Source organism: Strongylocentrotus purpuratus, unplaced genomic scaffold, assembly GCF_000002235.5.
Source record: "Strongylocentrotus purpuratus isolate Spur 01 unplaced genomic scaffold, Spur_5.0 spur5_scaffold_19, whole genome shotgun sequence".
In the NCBI taxonomy this organism is placed as follows: domain Eukaryota; kingdom Metazoa; phylum Echinodermata; class Echinoidea; order Camarodonta; family Strongylocentrotidae; genus Strongylocentrotus; species Strongylocentrotus purpuratus.
In genome coordinates this window covers 29,483,266-29,508,732 of record NW_022145604.1, presented here as the reverse complement: position 1 = coordinate 29,508,732, position 25,467 = coordinate 29,483,266, and the positions used below count along the sequence as shown (strand labels likewise).

The 25,467-nt window shown below is 37.7% G+C and overlaps 1 protein-coding gene across 2 annotated transcripts; it reads left to right on the top strand.

Moving 5' to 3' along the window:
• Positions 1-24: 24 nt before the first annotated feature.
• On the top strand, positions 25-24,284 carry LOC100891706 (tripartite motif-containing protein 2). Of its 2 annotated transcripts, none has more exons than XM_030990825.1 (3): positions 25-1,671; positions 18,710-18,899; positions 20,995-24,284. In XM_030990825.1, exons 1-3 carry the CDS (start codon positions 1,643-1,645, stop codon positions 22,885-22,887), a joined length of 2,112 nt encoding a protein of 703 aa, XP_030846685.1. In that variant the 5' UTR covers positions 25-1,642; the 3' UTR covers positions 22,888-24,284. The 2 variants fall into 2 exon arrangements, with proteins under 2 accessions (XP_030846685.1, XP_030846684.1); XM_030990824.1 differs by lacking the exon at positions 25-1,671 and adding an exon at positions 15,243-15,481.
• Positions 24,285-25,467: the final 1,183 nt, after the last annotated feature.

Sequence of the window (25,467 nt, the reverse complement as noted above, 5' to 3'; positions counted from 1 at the left end):
AGTGAGTGAGAGAGATAGAGATAGTATAATAATATTTAAGGATAATCTACTGGAAGGTATCTGTTGTTATTGAACAGGTTGCTAGGTAAGACTAATTCTGTGTGTACATGTACAGTGTATTGGAAAAGTGAATAGAGAAAAATATCTTTTGGAATAATTATTGTACCTTGACCTCGATCACAATGCAATGTAAACATAACCTTTTGATTTCATGCTGAGTTCAGACTTTGGAATCATTATGAATGGATCAATAGAAATGTTCAACAGGTATATGTAATACATAGCAATTGGCGAATTGTCGTCATGTTCTAAATTGTAAATAAAGCAAATAATGGGATGGTAGCTCCATATATAGAAGATAGAGCATTTGTTGAAGTCTTTATGAAGGCTGATGCAAGAGACTAAGGATTGGTAAGGCTTGGGAACAAATTCCACGTTGCTTTCATGCAGCCAAGCAAGCAAGCAAACCGATTCACACTCAGACGAAGGGCCGGCGCATTCACAGGGAGTGAGCGTTACAAGTCAATGCCTCAGCATACAACTCTACTGAAAGATAAACTGTGTGTGTATGTCTTTAAGAGCGAGAGGAGAGCTAGGGAGGCATGGGAACACTGCACGCTAGACGATCAACATGTCTTCCACCCCTCACCATCCAGACATATGGAATTGAAATACCACAGGTGACGGCGGCAGCATAGAGGGCAAATTGTCAAATTGAGTATGAAAGAGGATTTTTCTATTTTTTGTAACGCCAGGAAACTTGAGGGACACATTGGGGCTCCTGCAGGGTGAGAGCATTACCTCTGCTGATTGGATTATATGGATGTGGCACCGTGGTAACGGGGTGATGCGGTTCAACTCTTGCCAGCTAGCATCTCCTTTCATCGCATAGAAAGAGGATCATAGTCGTCGGCACACCATGTGGATGATGAGGATGCTGATGAGACCAGCTCAGTTGGATATCGTGGGCGTAGCAGAATAGTTTGGATTCTACAAGCTCCATACTGATGGAGAGCGGAAGGAAAGATGTTGATGGAAGCTAACTGATCTCACTCAACTGGTGACAGCTGTGTTGAGCGAGCTCGTTCTCGATCCAAAAAGGAGATTTGGAAGATGTAGCGACAGCGCTGTTAAAGCAATTCACATTCCTCTTGGCGCAACTGTTTACTATCGAACTAATTAAGCCTTACATTCACCAACAAAGATAGTGTTTAACACTGGTGCACCTCTCCTCAATTCAACTTCATCTGGTGATGCATGTTAGTGTCTTTTAGACGAGATCTCCCGATGCTTTCATAATGTAGCTAAGGACATATACTGTGGAATTACCACCAGCCGGGAACTGACCGCCACTTTTTGACCGCAGATCAGAGGTCATCGACCTTTTGTATGTACACGGTATGAGCACCAAGCATTGGTTCCTAAATCAGACAAATGTTTCTTCAAATGGAATAAGCAGTGTATAATGTCACTACAAGGACACTGTACCCAAACTGTTGAGGTGGAACAAGTACAGTTATACTGCATTTCCTCATGCTGGGATAAATGTACATATACCTCGCCAAGTTAACGGCTGCAGATCAAAAAGAAATGCTCCCATCATTGATTAGGACTGAGCTGGGCAGATGTGCATGTTTATACCATGAGCAATGCCACACTGTATGATATCCGGTAAGATTGTATGAAATATTCAAGAAAGAATTATGGAAAAAATGATTATGTATGTGTCTGGTTTTCTTGCAATGATGGCATGTTGTCATATAGTAGTTTTGTGAGCTGCAAATAAGTACATTCTGTAATTTACTCATACTAGTCATAGCTAATTAAGGAATTAACATAAACATACAAATGTGCACACATCTCCATGTAATGTACTATCTATTAATTAACTATGGTTTAGATTGGAGTGAATATGAGAGTAAACCATAGGATGTACATTATGCGAGCCTACTACAAATGTATACACTTATGACAAAACCCACCCACTCAAAAAGATTGAATATACTCCAGGGTGAACTATAATGCAATTTAATATTTATTTATTCGCTCTTTCAGAAGCATTCATCCAGCTAATGACATCTGAGTACATGTGTATTGTTCACATCAGACAGCCATGGTCATATTTCATTTGGTTCAGGCATCTATATTTCATTTGGTTCAGGCATCTATATTTTGTTTGGTTCAGGCATCTACATTTTGTTTGGTTCAGGCATCTACATGTTGTGTAGGGCTAGGCCTATAATGTTACAGACTCTGCCATAAAATCAATTAGGTAAAACAACAACAAAAACAAACAAAAAACAAACAAACGATGTAATGTGTGGCAAGGAATGTTTACACTGTTAAAAGTGACTTCAAAGAATGACACAAAAAACAAACTAAAGAGATAAAGAGATAAACAAACTAAAGAAATAGAGATAACTCAAAAATGTTCGGACTGCACTATAAGCTCTAGCACCATGACAATACGGACCTACAAATGTGAATGTATACACATCTATATGCGAGGAAACATCACCCTTTCCTGTTTGTTTTCCTAGAACGCAGAGCTGCCAACCTTGTGCAACTAAAAAATGAAACCATGATGGCCCCCAAAAAAGGCATTTCCAGCAAAAACATTAAATTCATTAAAACAAAACTTACAACCACACGCGACACACTTCCAATGCAGAAATGTCCATTCCTCATGCTGTTATTTTAGGACCTATAGTTTATCTACAAGTAGATTTTTTTTTTGGTATTATAGGCGTTTAATTCTTTTTGAGAATATTCACGCCTTTCTCTTTTTTGTTTGTTTACTATTTGTAAATTCGTACTCTTCAAAACTCTCAACTGAAGTTTTTTATTGAAGTAGTGATCAGCATTTTAGGACATTTGGTTGAGGTGCGGTATGTGCAAACAAATTAATTAAAAACTAATTACCAAAGCTATACAATAAAGGGATGCAGAAAAGAGAAACTAGAACATGACTCATAGGTCTATATATGAGGAAAACAAGTTTCAGAACCATCTATTTTTTGAATAAAAAGCTTTTTGTAAAAGACAATTTTTGTCACTCTTTGGAGGAACTACACAATAGTAATAGAAAAGGAAAGAAACAGGACAGATATGTTGTAAATATTTATATTATCCCCATACATACATGTATATATATGGCATATCATAATCATATAAACACAACCGAAATCATAAATCTTTGTAGAGCAGTGTATACATGTAAGGCCCTACATCCTAAGGATTGCTTTGTTTATAACCGCCCGCAAGGTATGTTTAGCTATTGATTATGTATATGGAAAGTCAAAGAGAACGTAATTACTCTGAAAGGCAACTCAAAGGGTATTGTCCTCTGATACCTTTACATGATGGGCCTCGTTAATGAGCTAATGGATTTACAATTGATTGACAGCAATTGCAAGCATGCAGACATTAAGCATGTATTTGTTAGGATAATTGCCATTTCAGGGCATATTTTTTTCTATTTTTTCTCTCCTGTCCATAGTAATACTGCCCTTCCCCACTAAATAAAGCCAAGGGAAATTGTTTGGTTGTTTTTTAGTTTTAGTTTTGGTTTTACTAGTTTTGCCACCTCACTATACATAGCTAGCTACATCACAAATTAAAAGAAAATACCCACGCCCTACCATTGAACATACACAATTTGTTTTTACATTGCATAATCACTAGATAATATCAATTTTTATAGAAATCCTAAGCAAAAAATACTATTGTGAGTGGCCACTCGATCAAGGGGTATTGTCCTGGAATTCACTTTACATGAGGGACCTCATACAAAGCTAATGAATAAATGGAATTACAATTGATTGACAGCAATCGCAAGCATATAGACATCAATCATGAATTCATCAAGATAATTACCATTTCAGGGCTTCTTCTCTCCCACCCTTCCTGCCCTTCCTAACCCAATAATGGAAAATTGTGATTATCATTTTTATAAATGTATTAAATTATATTTATGTGTGTGAGTCATCTAAATGACATGCATAGCCTACAGCTTTACTCAAAAGTCCATACGGTACTCATCTCCTAGCATGGAATCATATACAATTTGTTTGACCCAGGGGAGCTTTGTTTATAAAAGGCACCATTGTATAATTCTATTTTCGTGGTAATAAATTCTACCGAATCATTTTTACACTAACAAATGAATTCAGAACCGTTTATGATAGCACATGATGCAGTGTATACAAATGGTTTATGATTTGTTGAATTTCATGGTGACCAAAAGATCATAATAATTGTTTGTATACAGTCATCGTAGTGTCCGACTGCATACACATTGCAATAACTCGTCAATGCCTAATGACAAACTAGAAATGTCAATGAACAAGTACTCCTATTTTTAATACTTCATTTTTTTCTTTGCAACCTGCTCCTCTTTCAGAATCTTGTGTACATTAACAGTGGGGTCCATTTACACTGCACTCCAAACATTGCGATGTTTCTACACTATGCTCCAAACATTGTGATTTTAGAAACAGCACAATGTTATGGTGCAAGTTCTCTACGCAGCATGCCTTGAAACTGTGGGGTTCACTTTCACTATGCTCCAAACATTGCAATTTTAGAAACATTGCAATTATCGCAAGTCCACCAACATCCCACTAAGATGCTGCACAGCACATGTACAATTCAAGGGAATACCAACAAATTTGAACTTACATGTAACATTTGTATGACTGTTTCATTAGATGCTGCACAGGCAACATGAACACTTCTAGATCGCGATGTTTAATAATAAAATTGCAAAGCTCAAAACTATAGTGTGAATGACCTTGTAATGAAAACATTACAACCTGTTCATAGCTTTACTGATATCAGTGGATGTTGTAAAAGTAACTACACCATTAATTTGTTTATTACTTCAATCATAAAACTATGCCACTATTAAAGATAAAGACCAGTTTTGGAAACGCCCCCCCCCCCCCTCTTAAAAATGAAATGGAAGCTCTTATTACCAATCATGTGAAAGAATATGTTTTGACTAATACGTGATGATACAAATTTTTCCGGGAAACTGCCTACTAATTGATATATTTGGTAAATTATTATATCTATCCAGACTGGATAGATATCCTGTCGTTCCATATACATCTTTCTGTGTACAGTGCTTGTAACTTTACCAAGACTGGGCCAAATTTCTTATCATTTTGATGACTCCAGAACCTTGCAATACACACCAATACTTACATGCAACATGATCGACTGTGTCTGATCCATTCAACACCTTTTCTTTCACAATTTAATCTCATGACCAGAGCTCAACTTTATCTTTAAGCCACTATTAAAATCACAATTTTTGGATGGTAGTGTGAATGTCCCTTGTAATGACAAACCAAGTTACCAGCTTGGGTTGGATAAACAACCTGTAAATAACGTGGGCTTTTCACCTAAACATCTTTCTGAGTATGTATAAAGCTGCGACTTGATGGCACGTACAACTCATGCATCAAAAGATCAGCTTGTCGCTATTCATTACCCGGTGTGCGCATCCTCTGCCCGCTACTCCAATAAGGGATTTCACCTTTTTTTTTCCCCCTCAGTTTTAGACCAGGCTACTTTCCTGTAGCTTCTAAAGGATACTGGTACACACTGTATTATGAATCCATGAAGGAAATATTTTAAGAATACATACAGAAAGACAGAAAATGAAAGTAAACCGTCTATTCTTCTTTATATAGGCCCAACTGCTCAATCTCGAATATAAGACGTGGAGAATTTTGCTGCTTATTTCTATTTTCTAAAGATGAATAGTAGAATACAACTTTTAAAATTTAAAAGATGATTGACCGGGAATTAAGAGAGACTAACGTAGAAAGACAGAGACTCAAAGTAAACTGTCAAAGATATTCTTCAAATTACATACATGTAGGCCCTATCACTATGAACATGACAGACAATGAAAGCGGACAAAATATACAGTTTCTCAGGTAGACAAATGGACATCCCTTCACTGCTATTATGTAAAAATGTGTAGAACAGGTGTCACATGCATATTCACCTGTTCTACACATTTTTACATAATAGCAGTGAAGGGACGTTCCTTTGTCTACCTGAGGAACTGTATATTTTGTCCGCTTTCATTGTCTGTCATGTTCATAGTGTATACTGCTCAATCTCAAATAAAAGATGTGGAGAATTTTTGTTGCCTATTTCTAGAGATGAATAGTAGAAGTGTGGGACTGTGGGATTGTCGTGGCCCAGTGGTTTAAGACGCTTAATTGACTGGAAATGTGAAGGTCAGGGGTTCGAATCCCGACACAACACTAATATCCTTTGGCAAGGTATTAACCTGCACTTGCTACTCTCCACCCAGGTGTTAAATGGCCGGGTACGATGTGACCATCATTGTTGGTCAAACAGTTTTTGAGCGTCAAGTAACGCCTGGCTGGAATGCTCCCCAGGGACTGGAGATTGTGCACACAGTGTGTGCGAACAAGCACTGAATCCAATAACTGGGATAATTGTACATGTATATCTGTGAAGTGCATAGAGACATTGTATTACGCGCTAAATAAAAGCAGAATATTATTATTATTATTGATACAACTACACCTGATTGACTGGGAAGAGAGACTAGTGGTTTCCTGGTAATCCAATGTTTCAGTGATAGAACAGGATGAGATATGTTGAGAGGTATGCTGGACATCCTGTCTACATGTAGGTAAAAGACAAACTACCTCCCATTAATTATCATTAATTATAAAATTGTATCTATTAAAGCCTGTCACATTGTATTAAAGTGTAGTTCATTTCTGGAAACAGTTATGTAATCCAGATTCTGTCTGATTTGACATACTTTTATTCTTCAATCATCTATGTCCTACTCCCGTACTCGCATCCTACACAGAGCGCGGTGTCTCCATTCATAGCGTGATCCCCCACAAAAACAATCGTCAGTATCGCGGGTAGAGAATGAGAGGCAAGGACTGTCTCCAGTTTAGCGTTGAGTGCGTGTTATTTTCACAGCTGATTGGGGGCGCCACACTGAACCAGTCGAGGCTGTGGACTACCGTAATATTTTTGCTTGCTCCTGTATATAACTGTTATAGTAATACTGAAATGTTACCTTCTGTTTGTTTCAGTATTTCTGTCTCTCCATCTTATCGACCTGTTATTCCGACTCTCCTTCTTTAATTTTTTTCTCTTTCTGTCTACTGGTATGACTGCCTTTCTCTCTCCCTCTCTCTTGCTCTCTCTATTTCTCTCAATTGAATTTATCTGTTACTTTATCTCTATACCTGTGCTACTCTCTCTCTCTCACTCTCAATTGAATTTATGTTACTCCATCTCTCTCTATCTCTCTCTCTCTCTCTCTCTCTCTCTCAATTGTATTGATCTGTTACTCTATCTCTGTATCTGCTCTCCCCATTGCCTTCTTCCTCTTTCTCTCTTTCTCTCTCTCTCTCTCTTGATCACTTCCAATTGAATTGATCTGTTACTCTATCTCTGTGTATCGTCTCTCCCTATCGCCTTCTTCCTTTCTCCGCCGGCCACGGGGTGCTTTCAGGTCTGATTGGTTTGAGATTGCATCAAGTTCACACGATTGGGGACACCTCTCTAGAGACGGACAATCAGATCTCAAGAAACTCCATTTCTGGGACCTAGGGGTGCATTCAAGCGACACTTTTTCACCCTAGAAACACGGTTTTTAAAGACGTTTAGTTTAAAACATGGTTACATAAAAATAAACATGTTTCCAAACGCAAACATGAAACACTGAAATCATGGTCGCTACACATCGCTTGAACGCAACAGAGATCTCAATCATGATTCTATAACGTCATTATCATGGCCTGCTTCCGGTTTGGCCGACAGTTGATCGTAAACCAATTCAGAAAGCATGCGGCGAAGTTGACCTATACTTCCTGGGTCAAACTATGCAGTGTGATGCGCAGTGGCTGGGCTTGAAATGAGCGAGAATCGTGATGAAAAATCGCTTGAATGCTCTCCTATAAAGTAACCGTGTTTTTTAATGGCGTTCTGATTTGTGATCCATGTTTGTGATTCTAGCTATAAAAAATAGCTTGAACACACCATTTGCTCTTCCTGAATTCTGATAAAACCGGACTAAAAACAGTCTAGATGTTGACAAGAAATACTGATAGATTAATCTGCATCTCTAAAAGCTTAATTAGTTGCCACTAAATGTATGTAATGTTGTAGCCAAAACAAGGTCAAAAAACCTATGAAGAAAGAACCTTTTTATAGAAGATAGGGGTATTAATTTCAACCGAGAAGATTAATTTGCCTGCGTAATTATGAACAATGAATCTGTCATATATATTGTACTGTATGGATTCTTCGGTTCAAAATAACACTGACAGGCTATCCATGCTCTACTTATAAATGCCAAGAATATCCAGAGTAAAAGTAAAAAAAGATTTCCAATAATCCAGGACCCATCAGTTAAGTCATACGTCTTCACCTTATCCGCCATGTAATCCATTACTCCAAGAGATTCACAACAACTTTGTAATTACATATTGTCTGTATTTCAACCTCAAATTTTATTTCACTATCCTCATGTGGCAAAAACAGTAGAACTTGGTGGATAGGAACTATCATAAATGCTGTACATGACTAATATTCAAATCGAACTGTATTCATCTCTTAGGAGCCAGAGGAGCCTCAACTCTGTCTTTAAATATATAAGTTAATGCCCTTCTGGATCCAAACACAAGTAAAATGCCTCTTAGTCAAACAAAGACACTGTATATCTTCATTTTTCCCAATATCTTAACTCTAAACATTCTCCGCATATAACACTACATGGACAAAATATACATGGGGGCTCGGGGCAAATTAGCCCCCAAAATGCCCAAAAGAGCCCCCGAAAGTCATAAAAAAGCCCCCCCAAATTTGCATAGAGTTCAATGCAAAACAAATTAAAGAGTGTTACTCTCATGCAAGCAAGCTTGAAAAGTAGCCCCCATAATTTTGTTGATATTTTTTTTCCCTGTAACACTACCATAATTCTCATTCAAGAAGAGAAATCCGAGAGCAATTTTTGGCAAACTTATGAAAGAAGAAGAACCATATTCTGTTAATCATACAAGCAATCATATATGCATCTTACAAGCATCTTGGATAAACAACAACCATCCACAGATGCGTTTCTATGGCGCATCATCCATTACTCCAAGAGATTCACAATAACTATCTCCTTACCAGCATCGTTACAAAGATACGCACCAAAGACATTTACTCTTTTCCTTCATCGAAACGTTGGAACTGGGGCAGTGATATCTATAGATCATGCTAAGAGGCATATTAATATATTCAAATCAATCCGTCTCTGAAGAACGTCTGTTTGCTACCCATCAGTAGTCATTAGGGATCGTCTCCTGCTGACGTCATATTTTTCTTGATAAATAGGGCTTGTTTGCACTGTAATTTTTGTAACGATGTAGCTTGAAGTAGGATTCTAACTCTGTGTTTAGATTGAATTGTAACACACCTTAAAGCTCCACTGCACTACTTATAGCTACTTGCGCCCTCTATATAGCAAATAATGCCTAATCGGTGACCGCTGATCTCCCATTATCCCCTTTTTCTTATGTTTATTGAGAGCTGATTTGATGAAATAACCTCCTGTCAGTGACCATGCAGGGAGGTCTAATCCCTCCTGGCCAAACTCGTGCAGACAGGCTTAAATTATTGGTGATTGAACAAAGTAGCTTTATAAGCAAGTGCACTCATGTGTGGTCAGGAAGAGAGGTGTTGATCAAATATATACTTCTACAAAGAGATTACAGCCTTCCCGCTCTCGTGATACTTACTATTTGACGGATGCCTAATATCCTCTCTCTATCTTCTTCAGGTCTATGATCTGTTTTTTGTTGAACTAGAAATTTCTCTCAAGTCATGATACTGGTATTATAAGCAGACATAAACTGTGTTGAAATTCATGAAAGTTTACACTTTATAACCAACATCTACAAGTATGGAGCCTTGACTGTTGACATACATTTGTACAAACAAGAAGGAAGAAAAGGAAATCGTTTTGCAATTCATTGTGATTCTGCCTTCTAGGCCGGGTAGGCAATTACCGAATATATCATAAGAGTGTTACCGGTAATATCAAATTCTATAATGGTGACTTTTGATCATCACATATTCTGCAATATTTCTGGAATACACACGATGACTGTGTGTAATATTTCTTACTCATTGTATATCATGTGCAATTGTGCATCAGACTGAATTTATGTTACTTCGTTCGTATTGGTCCTTCTTTTTTTACTTTCACCTTAATGTTCCTCATGTAATTATTCACAGCGAACTTTACTAACAACGGGCTATACATTATTGAAGTTACGATGCGATTCCCAAGGGTATATAGGCAATGACTACTACTGTATCACTCTCAACCTGAATCATCATCTAGCAAGGCGGCGGAGTCGTCTCGATTATTTCCACTCCAGTCACCAAATTTTTGCTCCCGCTCCGACCCCCGCGTCTTTGGAGCTACTTCGGCCCGAGGCTACGCGTGGATTGTTTGCTCTCTCACGCGGACGAGAAACGATTTAGCCCTCTGGGTCGGGATGAAGAAGTCAGCTCGAGCAAACAGAATGTGTCACGCCCCCCTTGTCTTCCACTTTTCAGTGATGTCTCATTCTGAATCACAATGGCTTCTTTCTTAGAATCATCACGTTGTATCTTATAAATAGTTTATTATATAACCCCTTCAGATATGAAAATCTAATGGTAGCTTTTCTGTCACCTTTGTAGTGTGTAATCCGATCGGGTTTTATTTCATTTCATTTTTAATTTACCCAGGTGATAACTAGAGTTGTACATACAGTAGATGGCCTTTTTCTATCTATCTACCCTCCTGTTTTATTCCTGCCTTCTAGTCAGGTCGGAGCACTCTTGTAAACATCCCCCCCCCTCTCTCTCTCTCTCTCTCTCTTTCTCTCTCTCTCTCTCTCTCTCCCTCTTTCTCTCTACATTTTTCTCTTCAACCCTACCGCCGCCTCCTCCTCCTCTCCACTTTTTTGTCTTCATCTTTGGAGACCGCAGCACTCTCTGCGAGTTCACATCCTCCTTTCTCTCTCTCTCTCCCTAGATCGATGTATATCCACATCCCTGCCTACTTATCTCTCCTGCTTATTTTGAATTGCTCTGGAGATCACAGCATTCCCTTTCAATATTACCCCCATCTTCTCTTTCTCTCTCTCCCAACCCCCCCCCCCCCTCCCTCCCAATCCTGCTTACGCATATATCTTCTACATCTCTAGAGATCGCGGCACTCCTCTGCAATATCCCTAAATCCAATATGTTCAATCTCACCTTCCCAACATACATACTCCCCATCCCCCATCCCTCAGGGTTAAATGAAATGAAATAATCCAAAATCCCAGCGCATCCTTGACAACAGGCGCTTCCTATTCAAAGACTGGTAAAACCCCCATCTCAACCCCTCAGATTTCCATACTAGACATGCATCCTTGAGAGAGAATTTACATAATGATGTACTTCTCCTGTCTCATTTAGACTAGATGTCTATGGGTGCGACTTGCTAGACTGTCTTTTTTAAAAACCCATGAAATTTATGGCAAAACAAAATCTTTTTTAATACCTTTTACATTTGTGGACAGCAAAAATATAACATAAATTATTGTATTACAATAGCCTTTTACATTAAGGTTACAATTAATGGCAATTTGGCATTTAACAGACAGTTTACCTACTAAGATATTAATGTTTGCACCCCTGGCTGGATATTTGAATACGTAAATGTAGGCCTTATCTCGACAACTTAAATGTGCATGTGTGTTTTCAAGAAAAGGTACATGACTGTACTTAATTTTTTAAGAATATATATTTGATATATACTCTACATATTGTGTGTGTGTGTGTATTCTCTAATAATGAAGAGCATGAATAGATTAACACATGAAAACAGACTACTGGGACCCATTTCACAAAGCCTTTTTTTCAATGACAAATATGACAAATGACTGTTGTTTGTCACTGATGTAAAGTTTTGTGAAATGGGGCCCTATTATGAAGATTAATTATATGAAGAAAAGGAATCAATGAAAATTGACCGTGATATAAAAAAGCAGTAAGCTAAAGAGGGGTCATTAAAATGAAAAATGAGTGTATTAATGATGTATGAGTAATAACCAATCTCTAAAGAGGCCACAGTTGCAACCACATCAAGTTTTTTTAATCAACAGGAAAAATATTCATTACAATTTTGTAATAAACTTTGGCTTAGCATGGCTTACTGCCTTACTCATCACTGCTGTCCAAGTGTAGCAATCGTTGTTTCAAATCTGAATCAAATATCACGTTTCCAAAATGTATGCAAGCATGTCTATATGAAGACTGAGAGACAGCATTAACTGAAAAAATATGTACAGGAGCATGAGATTTCGGTAAACACGAAGAACAAATATTACAGGGCATGTAGTATGAACTACACACTGTAATAAAAAAGGTGAAAAGTCACTTGGTTTTCAAAGAGGAAGTTGAAACAGTTTAAACTGAGCAAGATATGATATATGATATATATTTTTGTGTGAAATTGCCTTATCATAGTAGTGATCACAGAATATTCACAAGTCACAACCACAGTTACAAATCAAATTCATGCACAATCATATGTGAATATTATTGGTTCAATAGAATCTCCAATTGGCTTTAGGACATTCATCACATAGGAAAAGAACTCCAAGTACTAGTACTTAATACAATGCATTTCACTATGCCTAAAGTAACGGTTCCTGTGTGCTCACTGGCACCCCAATTAGCGACTTCAGAGATAGCACTTGAGTACAAATTACCCCTAATTAACTATCCACAGATCTTTCACACATGGAGACGTCCCACTTTGTGCATTTAAGAATGATCATTGCCAAAGTGATATGGAGGTGCTTCATGAATACCATTTGTTAGCACTCTTGAGAAGAAAATGTCCACCTTTGTATCATAGATAGATAGATTTTGATTACATAAGCTTTGTGAACATGTATCCAGCAGTCATGGCCTGTCCTCATCAGCTCGAGTTTGCCAAATAACCCACTATTTTAACTATCCCTATCACAAATCAGCCCGCAGTTTCAATTAGCGGGATATTTGGTCGAGAAAATATCCTAAGAAATCTTGGTCTTGTTTCCAAGATATTCTGCTATTTGGGAAATATTGGGCTAATTTGCGCCCGTCCGAGCTAGTTTGTGATGAGCGAATCTGTCTGGTGAGGACGCAATTCGAGCTTCGAGATAATATCCAGTCTCAAAATAGCAGGTTATTTGGCAACTTGAGCTGATGAAGACAGGCCACAGATATCGGCTCTGAGGGGGCTTAATTATTTCAAGTTTGTCAACAAGGATCTTGTACATGGCAAGGGGATTTCCCCCTTATTCCACTCCAGACCATACCTAGTCTAAAGTGCAGACCCGCCCAATTAAGCCACTGCGTATCAAGAATGTTGGCTTAAACGCTGACTACACTTGCCCAAACAAATAAAGAATGTACACCCTGTACATGTACATGTAAATGTAAAGCTTGACAAATCGGTTGCCTCAAAACTTAAAATGAAATTGGAAACAAAATAAATTAAATCAGCAAGGCATAAGGTAATTTTGGTTATTGTTCGGTATCCTTTCTCTACGATTTAAATTATTTCAGCAATTCAAACAAACTTTTAAAGGAATGCATCATAGTATTCAGATCACAAATAGTTGATGATTAATTTATGATGAATTGATGATGAGACATATTCCAGTTAAATTACCAAATAATATGTGGGGAAAAAGTGTTGATGTCCTTTTACAAAGTCAAACAAATCTGTAACACTCACACCGGAAACCAGTCATGATCAGAGTATCCTAAATCATGAATTAAATTTGTCAGATTGTATCAGGATTGCAAGGGTGGAGGTGCTGGTAATAGCAATAAACTATTTCCTGGAACTGTTATGACACCAGGTAATTAGACTAACAGAGAAAGACCATGGGGTTAAACGGAGCAACAGCAGAAATATTGGGGGAAGCCTTTAATTTTGCAATTTCATTGTTGTGAATTTAGGGGAAATCAATTAGTCTAAAACATCAGACTAGACTATAAAAAAAAAGAGACTATTTTGGTCAAGCAACTTTGTTTATACATGTATGTATTTTTCATTCAAAATACAAAAATGGGGAGGGAGCAATGTAAAATGATTTGGGTTGGGGTTCAATGAAGCTTCTTTTTTTTTAAATATATAGTTTTCCTAATAAAGGTATTAAACAAAGAAAGCAGTCAAGCATTTAGCTTGCAAAGAACAGAGTTCATGTGAAATGGGTACATCAGCTAGCAATAAAATAATACAGACTGGAATGTTTCTCTAATAATTACAAAAGAATTTTATAACAAAAGCACAGTGAGACTCTGTCTACTATTAAACAGCCTCCTCCTGACATCAGGTCAAAACAATAGGCTATTTTCATAATGTAACCAAATTTAATGCAAACGTCTTTGTGAAGTGCCTCAATACAAATTATTTCATTCACCTGATAAGAATAATAGTATTTCAATAGACAGAATCCAAACTGCATACATTGCTTGTTGCCAGGTAGGACAAACACTCACTATGAACATGACAGACAATGAAAGCGGACAAAATATACAGTTCCTCAGGTATTATGTAAAAATGTGTAGAACAGGTATCACATGCATATTCACCTGTTCTACACATTTTTACATATTATAGCAGTGAAGGGATGTTCCTTTGTCTACCTGAGGAACTGTATATTTTGTCCGCTTTCATTGTCTGTCATGTTCTGTCATACAGTTGCATTCTGACTATTGAGATAATATTATTCTTATCAGGTGAATGAAATAATTGGTATTGAGGCACTTCACAAAGACTTATGTATTACACATTTGCTTACATTACTAAAATGGCCTATTGGAGATAGAGGAAGTAACCTCACAGAAATTTTACCCATCGATTTCACGCTCTGAAACAACAATTTCACTATTTTCACATGTAACTTACAGGTATGTTTCTTTTCACTGATTGTCTTGATGATATTTATGAGGTGAATAATTTCTTACAGCACGTACTGTAATAGTGAGAGGGTAACTTTATAAAGCCAATGTTACAAATATTTTGTCTACAACAATACGGTAATCACAAAAGGTTTGAGCCACAAGACTAGCGGACAGTTGAGGACTACATGGGGTGTAGCAATCATTGGGGTTCAATTATAAAACAGGACATACTCCGTCCTCCAATGAACATCCACCCTGTGCCAGCAATCCAACTATAAAAGCCGGTGAAAGTTCTGTTTTCAGCTCAGTTCAACCATTTGGATCTATACCAGGGAGATAGTAATTAGTTAGTAACCGTTGCTTTTAAAATCAACCTTTTATTTGCCCTGACCTGTTGATTTTCCTGCTTGGTGGACATAATGATGAAGTTTGTTAGAGCAAAGCCGGGTTACCATGACGAAATCTTCAACTTGTGGCAAGTGTATCTATTGTAAATTAATTAATCTTATTGCATTGCTAAATATTAAAGTGACTCTCTAACATCGCTGAAGGTTGATGAAAAAACTGCGTAAATTTTGTATGAAATGTTACTTATCATATTCCTTCTACTGTACTAACCCTCTAAACATGCAAACAATCCTGAAAAAAATTTCAAACCACAAAGATATTAATGGTTTTCTTTGAAGGCATCACTGTGTGACACCCTCTCACAGTAAATTCTCCCAACTATTTTAGAAAATGTCTAACCGTTTTTTCCATGAAAATAAGACATAAGACGGGCTTTTTAGAATCTGTCAACACTAAAAACATCTAGTTTCTATCACAACTGAACTAGCATTGGTACCAACACATAATACAACAAAGAGCGATAGAGTAAACAAAAATCTAAATAACCAACTCTAGATTAGGATTAATTAGGTTGGGAATAGACATAGATTCATTTCAAAAGAAAGAAGAGATACCAAAAGCTTGTTCAAGGACATGTACAAGTCGTACATATACAGGTCTAGTTGTCTTTTCAATGAGACACTATACATGTTTGTTTAAATAAAATGAAAAATGACTTTTGATTGATTAGCAATCGACCTTTGAATCTCCTTCACAGCCAATTGAAACGAAAGTGAAAGACCAGAGGTACATCGCTACGGTTCCCACTTCAGATTCCTTAATGATTTTCTGCATGCATGTGCATCTCTTGTATTTGCATTGCCAAATTGTAAATATAATAAAGACATTAAGTGCTATGGACAGTGATTGAATTATGAGCAAAAGATCATATTAAGGGCATTTAACTACATGCATACACAAGTATGCTGTACTTTAACAACAAAAAACAAGAAAAAAACAAAATTTTCTTGGTGTATGAAAAAGAAATTCAAAAAGAAAAAGAAATGTACATGTACTTGTACGTGTGTACTATGATCACAATGGAAATTGCACTGCTTGTGTTGCTTCTTTTATATGCTACGTGTATTTGTAAGTTTCTATGTGTTCCAAGAGGAATACAACAAAATATAAGCAAACTAATTTTCTACATATCCCATTTTTGAACTGCACAAAAAGTACCATTTTCATTTTAAATCAAATGTCCCTTTTTTTCATTTTGTGGGAATGCTCCTACTAAAATTTTAAGAGCATACGGGGTTCAATGTTCAGTCATATGACTTCATTAAATTGCAAAGGCATGTATCACATGAAATCGATAAACAGGACTCCACACTTTTTTTTTGAGGGGGGGGGGGGGGGTCCGGATTGAAATAATGAGTCTGTATGCATATAATCCCTATATGCAAAACAAAAACAAAAACAAAAACAAAAACAAAAACAACAAAAAAACAGTGCTGAGATTTTGAGCACCAATGTGTGATTTCAAGCATCCTGTGTAAAAATATTAGCACAAAAAGTAGCATTTGAATTGTAAATCGAATCTCAACGACAGATAAAGGCCACATCAGTTCAATGTTCAGTCGTGATTTCATTTACATATTGCAAAGTCATGCGTCACATGAAACTGATAGGTAATCCAAAAGACAAATAGTTGCAAATTCTAGATCGTGTGTATAGGGCCTACGGTATGTTTAATGATATCGATGAGAAGCTAGCGAACAGGATGTTAGTATCGTTGGCGGATCTCTGGTAGTTTCCGACATGATTTTTACTCCTACAACTATTAAAGCAGTCTGACTAATTAGTGCTTGCACATTTTACACATGAAGAGACACTTACATATTGTTATATGTATGTACACATGAGTAAAGCATTTTAACTATAATTGTGTGAGGCTGTGATGAGCACTTTAAAAATGTAGACACTTTTATTGTTACTCCTTCAAGTAAAGCATTCTAATCGATGTGTGAAGCATTTCACTAAAATGATACTTTAAATTAGCATTTAAAGCCCCACTGTACATGTACTACTCATAGCTACTTGCTCCCTCTATATAGAAAACAATGCCTAATCGGTGACCATTGGTCCCCCATGATCGTCTTTTTCTTATGTTAATTGAGAGCCGAGTTGATGAGATAGCCACCTGTCAGTGACCACCCTGGGTGGTCTAATCCCTCCTAGCCAAACTAGTACAGATGGCCTTTAAAAGCAGTACCTGAACCTGAACAATCACATCAGGATAAATGGATGAGAAAGTGCATCCAGTAGTCATGTATTTCATGAGGTACACTTGGTAATATATTTCTATTCCTCACATAACAAATTATCTGACAGACTAGTTTTCATTATCCATACTCAATTACTTTGAAAGTATTTAGTAACCAGTGCATTTTGAGGAAAAAACCTAAAAGGGCATCTAGGTAAATAGTTTGTGAGTCATACAGTACACGTAATCACATACATGTAGGTTGATTGTGTTGGCTCTATCTAATGAAAGTTGTGTTTGACATGATAATGAACCTCAATTCAAGTTTTAAGATATCAATTGCTACTATAGTTTATAAATGAAGTGGAAGCAATCATGAATACTTTGGAACTGATTGGATGTCTGTTATATATAAATCAATCACAACACTTTCAAACACCAGACATCAACCTTCCTTGTAGTTCACCTAAAAATAGACCATTCCAGCATGACACAAGGAAGTTCTGACCTACACGTATGGTTATTCAAACAACGTATTCTTTAAATCATGACATATTACTTCCACTCTTCCTGAAATGTTTACTGAATGTCATTTTGTTATTATTACAGGAATAAGGAAATCCTCAATAGCGAATTGCATCTAGAATGTAATATCAAGTAGTTCATGACAATCAAATTAAATCCCATAGGAGGAATAGGGGTTAAGGACCTCACATCAGCTTCAAAATCATAACTGACTTTTATTACCCTTTGAATACTCTAAACTTATAAGAATAGAGAACTATAGCGGGCCGACAACGTCGAAGGAGGAGGCAAGCATCACATCAGCACGGCTCACATCGCAAATCAAATCACATCTATTATGTTAAAACCAAGTTGATTTTCACCCTAACAAACCTTATACTCGTAGTCTCAACTCACAGGAATAGAGAACTACAGCGAGCCGATAACATGGAAGGAGGAGGCAAGCATTACATCAGCACGGCTCAAATTGATATTCCTCCACCCGGGTGTGATGATGCCCCACCCTTTCCAACAAATATCAAAATTACCCTGCACTGAATAACCAGAATTGACTTTAAACTCATCAATAATTCTCTCATTTTACAGGAGCCGAGAACTACAGCTAGCTGATAACATGGAAGGCGGGAGCGAGCGTCACATCAGCACGGCTCTCATCGACATCACCCCACCCACATCCCCTAAACATACGATTGAAGAAGATGCCCCGCCTTTATCTACTACCACTGCAGACATCTCTGAGAAACCATTTGACAGCATGGAAGCAGTCAGGAATGAGGTTTGTATTAAAACTGTTTCCATTAAAATAATTAATGATAATAATGATTCAAATAATAATATAACAGAAATAGAAAAATGAAAAAAGAAAAATACTTTGACCTCAAATATTGTTTGTTAAGTGTACCTACATGTACTTGTACAAGAAAATGTCATTGACACTGAGCTATGAACATTAAGTTATCTATTCTATATGTCCAGTATAACATAACAAATATTTTAGAACACCAACATCCACAACAAAAAAACAAAAACACAGTCAAGAAAGTTTATCTAATGTATGTTTGAAAGTTAAAAATTTGGATCTCAATACAAAATCTATACACCAACACATGAACTGCTTTATAACCCCCCCCCCCCCCCCATGACAAAATATGGTAATAAATCGCATTCCATGAACTACTGCCAAATGGGTTAATCCAAGTTGATTTCATCGGCTACATGTGCATGATCCAGGTTAATGCGATATAGGTCTACTTGAATCCATAGCAGGAAATGACTGCTAATTTTAGACAATTGTTTTCTCTGTTTTTTTATAAATCTTTCTAGTATTGAGATGACCCTGTTTATTCTCCCTGTTTGGCATTCTTCCCGTTCGTTCGTTTGTCAGATTTAATTGAATTAAGCTACAGGTGCAAGTCCCATTGCACGGGCTGTACAAGCTTTTATTCACTGAATGAAATAAGAAAAGGAGATATTCAAAGGGATTGGATATCTTTGTCTCAGATTTTAAACCAAATCCTGGATTTAGCTCATGCTGCAATCATAATTATAAACCCTTAGATCAGTCAGGAATCCCATGACGTTTACAAGCTGATCGCACGTCTGATTATCAAGATATTTATGATTGGAATTCAAAAACGGTTTAAATAACACTACAGTGACCAAAATGACCATATCATTGTTGATGGGGGGCAATTCAACCCCTTTTTCTAGCATCAGAGCATACATTTACATACATGTATGTAGAATAGGCCCATCAAAATCTCCTTTGCTGATACTGGTGATGATTGGAAAAATTACCCCTGACCAAAAGGTGACCATATGGTCAGTTTTTTGTTGTGATTGATTGATAGATGATTGATGTTCATAGTTGTCAATAGTTAGTTGTCAATAACACAAAATGTTACCCCAGGTATTCAAAGCTATTCAAACCTTCCCCACCAAAAATTAAAGATTAAATCTCCCTTTCTTCTAGTGTACAATATGCCACAACTGATATTTTTTGTTGACTTTTTCCGATGATGCATCACATAAAATCAAGTAAACACTGGTGTCACTAGATAGATAGCGTTGTGGATTGTGAATCCATCTTATTGTAGCAATTAACATAACCCTAAAGCAAATGTTTGGGCCAAAGAATGTGAATGCTGGACTTCACATTCATAAATAAAAAACAATCATGTTTGTTGCCATGGAATATATACAGGTATGCATTGCTAAATTTTACAATGACTGATCTAAAAATTAGACTATCACAAGTTTGCACAGAAAGGGTAATACAGTGTACTAGCATTTCATTTCCTTTGTGATGTCAGAGACAAGAAAAACCTTTCCTACCTCTCTATTAAAGAAGGGAGAACAAATAATCAGTGGGTGAGTTCTTGCTCACAAGGTCAAAAGGTCAAGAACTCAGTATGTCGACAATGTCATGTTGCTATGTTACCAAGCACGGAATAATACTACTTTCATTTTACTGCCCTGCAGGATGTCTGAGGGGTTGGGGAGGAGAGGTCCGTGTCAAACAGAAAACAAAAAATGAAGCTGTCAAAAACTGTTTTAAAACACTGTGAGAAACACTCCAGGAGACATTTTCATAATGTATCCAATCATTTTGGTTTCATTCTTCATAAAGATGTATGCAGTTTTACATATATAACTAATCCATTTCTGCTAATGGGAAAAGACACTCAGGCTAACAGGTTAGGAGATATCACTGTCAAATGTGTCTAAGAGTTAATTCGTTATTCTACTCCTCAAAAGTCAAATAACATTTTTGAGCAAATCAAACTGGGAAAATATCCATTTCATACTTTTGATTCTAATCCTCAGTTATAATCCTCACCTTTCCCCCTCTGTTTCTCTTGTGTTTTCAGGTCAGGGAGTTCTTTAGCAAGTGCAGAGAAACACTTGACATCAGAGAGCAGGCCCTTCTACAGCAGGTCTCTGAAGAGAGAAAGGTCATAAAGCCCCCTCTGTTGACCAAGAAGAGAAAGGCAGCAAAGAACCACACACATCAGCTCAAGGTGAATCCGTTGGGGTCGATCCAAGAAGGGAGCGGAAGCGACGACAGAGACAGCAAACCCTACAACAACAAGGAAGAGGAGAAACAAAATGGCTGCAACGACTGCAACGAATCGGGGGTGCAGATGAATGCCAAAGACACTCTGAAGATAAAACGGGGACGGAAGCTGAAGACTGCCAGGCATGTTGACATGAAGGATGAGAATGGATATCATCCTACCATAACCAAAAATCTGACTCAGTTTCATTTGAGTAAAGCAGACAAGAAGGAGATGAAACAATTTGAGAATGCTGTCCAGAATTTGGGACTGATCTACTTAGGCAACGCAGATCCTTCAAAGACAATCGCAGTAGCAAGGCCTGCACTCGTGTGTGCAAAGTGCACTGCTAAAGTGAAAGCTATTGACAAAAGGGGGAAAGAATGCAAACAGGGAGGAGACAGCTTCGCGGCTAACATGCAAACACCCGACGGAGGATCTATCCCTTGTGAGATCTTGGATAATGACAATGGGACCTACACCATCACCTTCAGACCAAAGGTCGCAGGGACACACCAGCTCAACATCTCCGTCTCCGGTCAGCCAATCAAAAGCAGCCCTCTCCAGGTCAAAGTTCAACCGGTCAGGTTACAAGCCAAGAGCTCCTTTGTTGGCGGCCCATGTATGTTTGGGCTGGACATTCCCAACAGGTATCGGGTTCCTTTTGGAGACAAACGCGATGAGAGTGAGATGGAGAGGGCACGTCTCACTCCTGATATGATGAACATTGTAGTAAGGGACCAAGATGGAAAACTTGTGGATTCTTCAGTGGTAGGCTGTGTGTGTAATGACAGAGAAGTCTCAACCTACAATGTTCGCTTCTTGCCAGTGTCTCCAGGGGATTACGACATCAATGTGACTCTAAAGACAACGGGCGATGTTATCGCTCAGCAAGTCATACCGGTTCATACGAGGGAACAGATAGGCCGCAGCGGAAGTGGTATAGGAGAACTGCTCAACCCGACAGACCTCACCGTAACCCCGCATGGAGACATCTTCGTCGCAGACACCGTTGAGAATTCTCGCATCCAGCGTTTCTCCTCAGATGGCAGGCACTTAGGTCAGTTTCCTGTGGACTTCCAAGAGCCTGCCTTGATAGGTTCAGACTCTTCTCACATTGCAGCAGTGTTCCTCGGCTCCAAGCAAGTAGTCGTCTACACCTACGATGGCTTCCCCGTCCATCAGTTTGGACACGACCAGCTGACCCATCCTCACGGTATCGCTCTGAACTCCCAAGGAAACATCTACATCATCGACCTCGCCCTTCAATGCCTTCTCATCTTCACCAAGGTCGGAAAGCTCATCACCCGTCTTGGACAGGAAGGATCCAAACCGGGGGAATTCAACCACCCCCATTTCCTCGCCATCGGCTCCGACGATCACATCTTCGTGAGTGAAGCCCGCAACTTCCGCATCCAGGAACTCAGCAGCATCGGCTCTTACGTCAAAGAGCTCCGTTCAAAGGACAAAATGGCGGAACCGGGGTCCATCGCCATAACGACGGGAGGGCATCTCCTGGTGCATGATGAGAAGAGCCAGAAGATACAGATTGTTAATCTTGACGAGAATCGGTTCGCAGGAAATCTGCCTCTGGAGCTTATCCAGCCAAACACTGGACGTATCGATGTCACACAAGATGGTTATATCATTATTCTGGACATGTTTAATCACTGCCTCTGGCGATATCGTATACCTTACGAATCTTAGACAGAAGTTATTGTTTGTTTGGTTTGAAAAATATATCAATATTATACAAGAACTTGTGTGTAATATACACAGATTTACAAAGATATATTCACTTTTTTGTGCCTAACCAAATTTACTGCAGTATTGTAAGAATCGGGAAATAATGAATGTATCGAGTACTGTGTAAAAACATGTGCAGATGTACATGTGTGTGATGTGTTAGTACAACAGTTTATGGACAGTGCAAATGAACATACAATGCTTTATCTTTAAGTTCAAATGTGCCTCAGCTAATCAATTGAGAGTAAAAATCCAGTATTACTGGCAAAAAATGATTTGTTTTTCCATAAAAGTTTTATTCGGTTAAGGCCATCTTCTCAAAATTGCTTTGGGCTTTTTAGAGTTTCATTTAGAGGAAATATCAAATACATCAATATAATCTAAGGAATATTGATACCAACTTCAAATCAAAATAGCCGAGTAGTTGATACTGATGTAACAGAAATAACCCTCCTGGGGAGTGTTTCACAAAGACTAAAATCGACTTTAAGGTGAACTTGACTACAGCAGGCTTTCGTGCCACTATTTCTACTAACCATTCCTGGCATTGGTTTCTCAACGGACGTACACATCGTAGTCACAAATCTACACAATTTACCTTTTTTGATAGTTTATTATTGAAGGAAAAAATATTATCTAAAGATCATAATTGAGAGACCAATGATGAGAGCAACCAGTGGCATGAACGGCCTGCCATAGTTAAGTCCAACTTAAAGTCGATCTTAGTCTTTGTGAACCACCCCCCCCCCCCCCTGGACTGTATCTGTTTGTGTTCATGGTTTATCTTTCTTCCCCTGACACTCAAGACTCATTTTCAATTTTTTTATTTCCAATTCTCAACAAAAATCTACCAAAAACTTTTGCTCTTTACCAAAGTATTCATGTTATTTTAAAATAGTTTGCAAATTTCAATGTGCATCTTTTTAGTCCTTCTATTGAAAATTTGAAATGGGTTCATAACTATGTTTTGTCTATGCTTTTAATGTAATTCATTGTCATTGATATGCAGTGGTACATGTGACATGTTGCAAAGAAGTCGTAATTGTGCAAACATTTATTTGTTCCTTATAGACACATGATCAATTGCTTAAATGTGACCTACAAAATAAAAAAATTATGATCAATCTGGATACATGTACATGCAGAATACAACTCAGAAATAGCCTTTTTAATGCATAAATGTTCTGGTCTTAATGTGCTTATTATAGTTCAGTTACCTTAATATTTTGCAGGTGCATGAAAACATTTCTCTTTTAGAAATTGGTTGAGCTATATTTGAGATTCAAACACAATTCACACGTACTTGTAATGTTTGGAATTTAAAGAAATGGATTAAATTATCAGAATGTAAATACAAATCCTTCATTTTGCCTGTTGTTTCATTGTGAATGTTTGAAAGTATGTATGCAATGAAGCACAAAGCATGCCCCAGCACTAGCCTTAGGCAACTAAAATTATTCCCCCCAAAAAACTAGAACTAAAAGCATTTTGTAATATAAAGTTGCCTGACTCAGACAATCCACGATCTTGCAATAAAATAGTCAATTGGACTGCGAAATAAGCCAGGGCCCTGTTTCATAATACTTGATATCAATAACAAGTTACAAGCTACTGTTATAAGCTACTGAAATCATGGCATCTGATTGGCTGAGAGCAAACTTGATATCAATAACAAGTTACAAGCTACTGTTATAAGCTACTGAAATCAAGGCATCTGATTGGCTGAGAGCAAACTTGATATCAATAACAAGTTACAAGCTACTGTTATAAGCTACTGAAATCATGGCATCTGATTGGCTGAGAGCAAACTTGATATCAATAACAAGTTACAAGCTACTGTTATAAGCTAATGAAATCAAGGCATCTGATTGGCTGAGAGTAAATTTGTCATAGAAATTTAGCATTTGCTATACAGATTTACATCAATTCTAAAGACCTATCTGGGACCTGTTTCACAAAGCCTTTTTTCAATGACAAATGACAAAAATCAGTAACAAATCTGTTGATAACCAATCAGAAGCAAGGATTTCAGTAACATATAACAAAAGCTGTAATTTGTCACTGATGACAAGTTTTGTGAAATGCCCCCCCCCCCCCCCCTTAGTTCTCTAAATTGTGACTTACCAGTATCAAGGAAAAGATTGGAGGAGAACTTTCTTTGTCAAGCACTGACAATAACATTCAAATTCTGTGAGTAAAATTATGGACATCCAGCAGAAGCCAAATTCATTCGTTATAGGGAGTGGGTCATAAGTTTCCATGTGTAGAAGGCCATAATTAGCTGACACCAGACTACCGGTGGGTGGAAATACCATTAATGTGTGTACAAGACAAGTCTGCACAGCAAACCCTTAGGCCTATCAAGAAATGCCCTGTAGCCTCTCGGAGAGTCTTTGGGTGAGGGAAAAGTGAAATATATTAATGTTACCATACCGTGCGTCCCCAAAAAAACTATACGCTTTTGAAATGGCTGCCGAATAAAAAATGTATGGAAAGCTCATAAACTGAACTTTCATATGACACCAAAAAAGTCTGAAAATT

What these genes read in the sequence shown, in the direction of transcription:
- LOC100891706 (XM_030990824.1), top strand. Translation starts at nt 15,426, where the DNA reads ATGATGAAGTTTGTTAGAGCAAAGCCGGGTTACCATGACGAAATCTTC. An exon ending in GACGAAATCTTCAACTTGTG is followed by an intron (nt 15,482 to 18,709) that starts GCAAGTGTATCT and finishes CTCATTTTACAG; the next exon opens with GAGCCGAGAACTACAGCTAG. An exon ending in TGGAAGCAGTCAGGAATGAG is followed by an intron (nt 18,900 to 20,994) that starts GTTTGTATTAAA and finishes TTGTGTTTTCAG; the next exon opens with GTCAGGGAGTTCTTTAGCAA.